This window comes from Panicum virgatum, chromosome 1N (assembly GCF_016808335.1).
Source record: "Panicum virgatum strain AP13 chromosome 1N, P.virgatum_v5, whole genome shotgun sequence".
NCBI classification, from domain to species: domain Eukaryota; kingdom Viridiplantae; phylum Streptophyta; class Magnoliopsida; order Poales; family Poaceae; genus Panicum; species Panicum virgatum.
The window spans coordinates 53,886,574-53,894,692 of NC_053145.1; the positions used below are offsets into that span (position 1 = coordinate 53,886,574).

Consider the following 8,119-nt stretch of genomic DNA (forward strand, 5'->3'; position numbering starts at 1 on the left):
TAATTCAAGCAACCTACAGGCCTCGAACTGCAACAAAAAAACTTAGTATACAAATCTTAAAAGATCTAAAATTCCGTCAACATTTACTCACCGCCCAGCTAATGCCTCATCCCTGTGTCGTGCATAGCGATCCTGCGAAGTCGCAATATGCGGCTGTGGATGCATGTCAACATACGTCAAACGGCAACGAGTCTTCGGTTCGTACCAGGTCAGGTACGCCCGAAACGAAGGCTCAGTGTGTGGACCGGTATCCTTAACCAATTGCTCGCCTGTATCATCCCACGCAGCCACCCATGGTTGTAATCTAGTGACCCACATTGTCGAGAAAGGATGTCCAGCCCTTGATAAACTGCACGTTAAATAGAAATTAGTTTCACGTTATTAGTACATGGGGACTTATACATTTTTGTTACTTATGATCGTGGCGCTGAACACGATCCAACGCTGAAGACACAAGGAAAGACTGGCGTCGACCGAACTGCCTCATGACTCTATCCGGGCAGTGGGCCACAACTGCAACGTCGTACACCAAAGCTGCAGTAGTCATCCATAGGCCCTGGTCCAGTGTGCACACCAAAGATATCCCAAGCGGTGCACGTGCGGCTATAGCCGAAGGACTGTATGGCTCCCACACAATGTCTTCTGGGGTCAATCGATCAAATTCGGCAACAAACTCAGGATAAGACCGCCGGGTCTGTACATGTGCCCATATTTTCTGCAAAAATAAAAATTATGTGTCCATAAGAAAATTATTGAGGGAACAATGTATGACCATAGTATGCATAGAATATAATTTTTTATCGGGTCCATACCTGTCGAGAGTACCAGAGAGTCCCCATGGTGGGTCTGTCGTCCTCCGTGTCACCGTACATATCCGGCTTGTACGGTGACTGGTCAATCATGGGACGACCGATAGCAATCCTCTCGTAAGACCAAAGCTGTAGCAGAATTGGACACCCCGTTAGGACAGCATTCCTATCATTCTACCGTGATGCCTTATAGAGTCCACGATATGTGCATGCAAGAACCGCTGGACCCCAACTATATAAGGGTATGGCATCCTCATCTGCATCGGCGATCTCCTGTGTGTAGGGCAGAAGCACCCTATCCACACAGTGGCCGTGTGAGTTGTTGAATATGATGTACCCAAACAACCATAGCAGGTATGCCTTGAGTGATCTAGTCACGCTGTACTCATCAGTATCGGCTGCCAACAGATCCGGCTGCAATAAAATACGAATATTGAGAATAAGAAACACATGAGGTATTTCAAAGCCATAAAATATATCAACACATCGTTTTGTACGAAATTGTACCTGAAACTGTAGGAGCCATGACTTGGAAGGGCCTTTCGACTATGGGTGCTCATTGAAATCTTCAGGATCAATCGTGGTGGCAACACCTGCAAAACGTTCCTCAAGATCCTCCAGCCACGTAGAAGGTACCACGCGGGGCCCGACAGCGTCTCCGGTGATAGAAAGACCAAGCAGCATCGCAACGTCCTGCAGGGTCGGTGCCATCTCCCCACAAGAAAGGTGGAACGTGTGTGTCTCAGGTCTCCATCTGTCAACGAGAGCTGAAAGTAGAGACCTGTCTAGCTTCACCAAAGCACTCTCAGCAAGACGAGCCACAGTGAGAAGACCTGCCTCGCTCAGCCTGCATCATACAGTGCACAAATGTTAATACATTATATAACGAAATGTATAACGGATAAAAACAGAAAATAGACGACATATCACCTGGGCACCCATCGTGGGTCTACAGGAACCAACTCTGCATGTGGACGTGGACGCAGCTGTAACGACCTACCCTGGGATAACGGCTAAGATCTACTCTGCACGTTGAGTAAATCACACCTGCTAAATAACTCTCTTGCGCTTTCGTCCTCGCTTCGCGCAAAAGGTTGCAACCGGAGTTATTTAGCTTCCCGGGGCCTGGTATTTAAGCTGGTCTGGGTTCATTTCTATTCTCAGTACGGGACTAAACTGCCGCCGTGCTACAGTATCATGTCGCTACAGTACCCGGCCCAACTGGCATTTGGCCCGTTCTGTTACAGCAGCACGTTTAGTTCTTGGTGCTGAACCTTCGCAAGGAAGGACCGGTGACCCGAGTCTATTGTTGGGTCCAGCAACGCAGGAGTAACCCCGACCATACCTACCACGTAAGATCAAAACAATACAATACAATCACACACATCTAAATATTTCTAATAGTTCCTTATATTTCCTAAATAATTTCTAAGATTTTCTAACAATTTATAATATTTTCTAAGATTTTATAAATTTTCTAATATTATCTTGCAATTTTTAAGACTTTCTAATACTTCTCTAACAATTTTCTAGTACTTTTTAATATTTAATCTAGCAATAATCACTACTAATATTAATTAATTAGATTGCTAATGTACAATATCAACGCTAATCACTACAAGTAACTACACCTAAATGTACCACTAATCAGTCCTAATAATAATTAAACTGATTGCTAATCTACTGTTTCAACAAAATAGTTTCTATAATTTTCTACAATTTTCTAATATTTTCTACAATTTTCTAACATTCTCTATAATTTTCTAACATTTTCTACAATTTTCTAACATTTTTTACAATTTTCTAATATTATCTTGCAATTTTTTTGATTTTCTAATACTTCTCTAACAATTTTCTAGTATTTTCTAATACTAAATTTAACACTAAATGTACTATATCAACGCTAATCACTATAAGTAACTGCACCTAAATGTACCACTAATCACTCCTAACAATAATTGAACTGATTGCTAATCTACTGTTTCAAAAATAATTACAACATAATCTATTTATAAAATGTAGAAAATTTTAGTTACCTACAGTCGCCGACTTTAACATCCGACAGTGTTTCACCGGTTTGCCTCTCCCTCACCCCTCCTCTCTCTCCCTCCCTCTCTTTTTTTTTCTGGATTTTTAGGGAGGCAAATGAGGGGATGAGGGGCAGCCAACACCTTATATAGGGTTGGGGGCACCGGTCGCCCTGCAGGCGGGCGGCCCGCCGCCCCGCTGCCAGGCGGCCGGTCCTCCAGGGACCTCGGCGCAATTTTTTGTCGACTTTTTTTTGCAGATAAGCCCCTGCCGCCCGGCTGCCGGGCGGTCAGGTCCCGGCCGCCCGGCACCGGGGCGGCCGGAGTATATTTATGTAAATTTTGAACACGAAAATATATTTTTATAAAAAACGAAAATAAAAAATAAAAAAATAAAAAAACCGCCTCCCTCCGTCCTCCGGTTCTCCCCTTGCCGTCCACGGTCCACCTCTTCTCGCAAAAATTCAAAAGAGTTTGCGCCCGTCTATCCGCTCCAACTCCAAGCAAGCCGCCACTACCTCCCCGAACGGACCCATGGCTTCCGCCAAGGAGACCTATCGCGCCGAGCTCCGCGCCGCCGCCCGTCAGCTCGGCGAGCGCTGCCTCTACTCTGCCGCCAAATGGTATGCCCTGTCACCCCTCCTCAAACCCTAAACCCCTAACCCTAACAATCCCCTCCCTTTCCGCAGGGCCGCCGAGCTGCTCGTCGGCGTAGACATGGACACGGCCCCGGCCCCGTCGGCCGCGATGGACACCCCGTCCTCCTCGTCCGCGGCCTCCGCAGGGCGGCTGTTGCACCTGCACCGCAGCGGGGGTTCCAGCTTCCGCCACCGGCCCCGCCCCGGATGCGGCAGCACCTCGGAGGCTGGGACCCCGCTAGGCGGCGTGTCGTACGTCAGCACGCCCATTCCCGACGACGACGCGTTCGATTCGGGCGGCGACAAGTACCTGCTCGCCAAGACCTACTTCGACTGTCGGGAGTACCGTCGCGCCGCCCACGTGCTGCAGAACCAGGCTGGGCGCAAGGCTGTGTTCCTGCGATGCTACGCGCTCTACATGGTGAGATGGGATCCGCTTGTCTATTCACTCGCCGTGTTGATTTTCTCGGTGTATCTGCGAGTTTTCAGATCTGGGATAGGGCGAATGGTGTTTGATGAAATGCCACTAGAGCTGCTGCATTGAATGTGAGGGTTGGGGTAGATATGATATGGGGCTGCCAATGGATTAACCGATACCTTTTGCTTTTAGGTGCAATGGATATACAGTACTGACTCAACCGTCTAATTAGCTTACTTAGATGTGCCAGTGGAGTGATTAGTAAATTCTGATTTAGTGTGATTTTACTTGAAAAACTGAACAGAACTGGATTGCAGGACCAACAAGAGTCGTTCAAACTTGCAATTGGCCAAATGATGGATTATGTTTGATGCTTTGTGCTCATGTACTGCTTTAAGAGAATACAATGGTTTGGCATTTAGGAAACATCTAGTCGGTACATAGCTATTGCTTCACTCTCTGTTAATAAGCGCTTACCTTTCTGAGCACCGGAAAAATGGGATGATGTGTGACTAATGGCTCCTTTTAGTAGCAAGCTGGTTTCAGTGTGATGATAGCATTGGATGGATATATCACCTTCAAGCATGCATTTGTACCGTGTACCCAGTATAGTTTTTCCACTAATTCTGCACACTGCTATTATTTGACAAAGCTATGCCACTTAAGGAGTTTGTAAATATGAGTGAGAAAGCATCTGTTTCTTTTTTGCTATAATATTGAACTAATTATCTGTCAATACCCCCAATATGTATGGATTGGAGGGGATTATCATGTGTCCAAACATGGTCTTAAATGACTGTCTATTTCTATGCGATATTCAATATGCATGCCCTGCTCTATCTGTAACTATCACCTGGAGACAAAAAATATACCCTTCCGCTCCATAAAATTGTGACTGAATCACTTGGAGATGGTAAGATGAAGAATGATTAACATTCATTCTAGAACCATGGCGCCTTTTCATTTTAGAATATCTCTTTGCCAGTAAGAGGATTTATTTGAATGTAAAGAATTGTAATAATTACTAGGTAAAACTCTGTTATTGGCAGTCATTCTATATCTTAATTGTCAAGTAGTTCGTTTTTATGAATGTGCGTGATTCGGGATTGTAACGGTGAATATGCTCCAATGTGTTATACTTGTGTGCATCTGTAATATTGTCTGCAAAAACTCTGTAGTCTGATGTGTTATTCTGTTAAAAGGATTTCTGTGTGCAATTTAATGTTTTCCCCTTTTCTACACACTCTATGACAATTTTCTAATAGCTCAGGTTGTTTTTCCGCTTTGCCCATAGTTTAATTAACAACCTATTTGCTCTTCAATTTTAGGCTGGAGAGAAGCGGAAAGAGGCAGAGATGATAGAGCTTGAAGGATTGTTGGGCAAGAGTAATGCTGTTAATCAGGAACTAGTTGCTTTGGAGAGAGAACTGTCAGCACACCGGAGAACTGGTTCTATTGATTCATTTGGGCTCTACTTGTATGGCCTTGTTCTTCGTGATAAAGGATGCGAAGGTCTAGCTAGGACAATTTTGGTAGAATCTGTCAACAGCTACCCGTGGAACTGGAGTGCTTGGTCAGAGTTACAATCTTTATGCACCAGCAGTGACATTCTGAATAACTTAAATTTGAAGAATCACTGGATGAAAGAATTCTTTCTTGCCAGTACATATCTGGAACTAAAGATGCATGAAGAAGCTCTGAAAAGATATGAGCGCTTGATGGGGGTCTTCCGCTGCAGTGGCTACATTCAGGCTCAAATTGCAACGGTGCAGTATAGTATGAGGGACCTGGATGAAGCGGAGATGATTTTTGAAGAACTGCTCGGGATTGATCCTTTCCGTGTGGATTCTATGGATATTTACTCAAATTTACTATATGCAAAAGAAAGCTTGACTGCTTTGAGTTTCCTTGCACACAGAGTATTTTTGACAGATAAATACCGCCCAGAATCCTGCTGCATAATTGCAAATTACTACAGTCTGAAGGGCCAGCATGAGAAATCAGTTTTGTACTTTAAAAGGGCACTAAAGCTCGATCGAAAATACCTCTCAGCTTGGACCCTTATGGGACACGAGTATGTTGAGCTGAAAAATACTCCTGCTGCAATTGATGCCTACAGAAGAGCTGTTGATATTAATCCTAGAGATTTCCGTGCTTGGTATGGTCTTGGTCAAACCTATGAGATGATGGGGATGCCATTTTATGCACTTTATTACTTCCGGAAATCATCATATCTGCAACCCAATGATGCTCGTCTCTGGATTGCCATGGCTCAGTGTTATGAAAGTGATCCGCTTCAAATGATTGAAGAAGCCATCAAGTGCTATGAGAGGGCTGCAAATTGCAATGACACTGAAGGAATAGCACTTCATCAACTAGCAAAGTTACATGGCATGCTGGGGCAGTCTGAGGAAGCTGCATTCTACTACAAGAAGGATTTAGAGAGAATGGAGGTTGAGGAAAGGCAAGGCCAGAATTTTGTTGAAGCTTTGCTTTTCCTTGCTAAGCATTACAAGAGCATAGGCAGTTTCGAGGAAGCAGAACACTATTGTACAAGGCTCTTGGACTACACTGGTCCTGTAAGTTCTCTGTTCATATTATTTTCCTTAAAAAGAGTGAAAGATGAAATGAACACGAAAAGTGAAATGGCGACTCAAACGTTGGCTAGTGAGTTAATGGATCACGTAACATTCCAGTCCAAACTAACATGAGATTAGTTATTTTGAGCAACACAAATTTACTTGAATCACGTTTAGTGATACAGGGTTTACAAGTGCAACAAAGGCATCCCATGATTCTGTTGACTGATCATTGGTCTCTGCTTGCATTGATTCCCATGACTTTGATTTACCAGTTACCGCTGCCATCTTATGCTGATAGCCTGATACACATTCAATATGCTGTGCAGGAGAAGGAGACTGCTAAAAATATGTTACAAGGGATAAAAAGATTACAGTCGGGGTTTCCGTCAATGGATATTGACCATTTTGCACTGTAAACTCTAAAGTCTACCTGCAGATGATTTATTTGGTTGGGAAATCTGGACAAGGAGTGTAACTGGGCAGGACAATACATGCTGGCTTTCACAAAAACAGCTGCAAGAGAATACTGCTCATGAACTAGGGGAGTTGGTCGGTACTCACCCAACTCAGAGTGAAGGGAAGAACAGTAGTGAGGGCTGCCCACCTGATGAAATGCCATTGCATATCTCGATCAGGAATTACTTCCAGTCTCCCTTCACAGCGTGATGCTTAGTGTCTGTATCCTTGCTATGCGCCTCCATACTGCTGGAGGTGACGATCTTGTGCGCATGATGCTTGCTTCTATTTGCTGGAGCCTGGCAACAAGGAGAACAAGGCGCCTGCAAGGTGCGAAGATGAGCGTCATCGGAATGATCCAGATCCCTAATGCAAATATCAGCATATCTGCCGCCTGGTTCCTGTGAGGCTTCTAAATTTCTCTGGGTTTGGTTTTCTTCACCAGATAGCGCTGGTTTGTGTTTCCTCCCATGGTTGCTTGCATATATAAGCTTCTTCAGAAGACTTGCCTTGCGTTGTCTGCAACATGCATGCTAAATTATTGCTTACCAAGTTATCATCACAGTAGTCACCGCTGGCATTTTGTGAAATTAAGAATTGTTTTTTTTAAATGTAGACTGTAGGACAACTATGTGTAGTACTCAGCATTGCTGCCTGGGTGCCCACATGATGTAACCATTGGAATAAAGTAAATTCATTTCGTGATGATGGATGATGCAAGTTGATGTGTTAGGATGTAACTTCATGTACATGTGGAATCTGCACTGTGCTGTTGGTTTCTCCCCCATCATCAAAAAGAGAGGATAGATGCTTCCACTGTACTACTTTATAAGGTTGTTTCTGGTTATTGTTGAGTTGTTACAATCCTTAGCCTGCACACTTGCTTGGTCCAGGCAACGACCCCAGGCGTCGGATTTTAGAGTTCTGGGACTGGACACTGGACTGCTGGAGTTGCTCCCAGGCCCAGCGATCCGCTCGGCGCGCAAGCTGTTCCTTTCGCCCTTTTTCCAACCAATCATTCAAACATTTCCCATCAAACCTGAAGGGCGGCGGACACGTCTTTCTCTACTCTTCTTGTTTCTTCCCAACAGTAGAGAGCAGGCGACGCCTAGGCGATTTCGAGGTTCCTCCGCCGATCCTTGTGCCTGCCGGTCCTTTTGCTCCTCTGGATCGGCGTTGGAAGGGGTGG

General features: G+C 44.7%; 1 protein-coding gene across 1 annotated transcript; it reads left to right on the plus strand.

The window, feature by feature from the left end:
- The first annotated feature begins 3,286 nt into the window (after nt 1–3,286).
- LOC120656688 (anaphase-promoting complex subunit 8-like) lies at nt 3,287–7,670 on the plus strand. Its single transcript, XM_039934872.1, has 4 exons — nt 3,287–3,459; nt 3,526–3,895; nt 5,221–6,471; nt 6,801–7,670. The coding sequence occupies exons 1-4, from the start codon at nt 3,371–3,373 to the stop codon at nt 6,888–6,890; spliced, it is 1,800 nt and encodes a 599-aa protein (XP_039790806.1). The 5' UTR covers nt 3,287–3,370; the 3' UTR covers nt 6,891–7,670.
- The last annotated feature ends 449 nt before the right edge of the window (nt 7,671–8,119 follow it).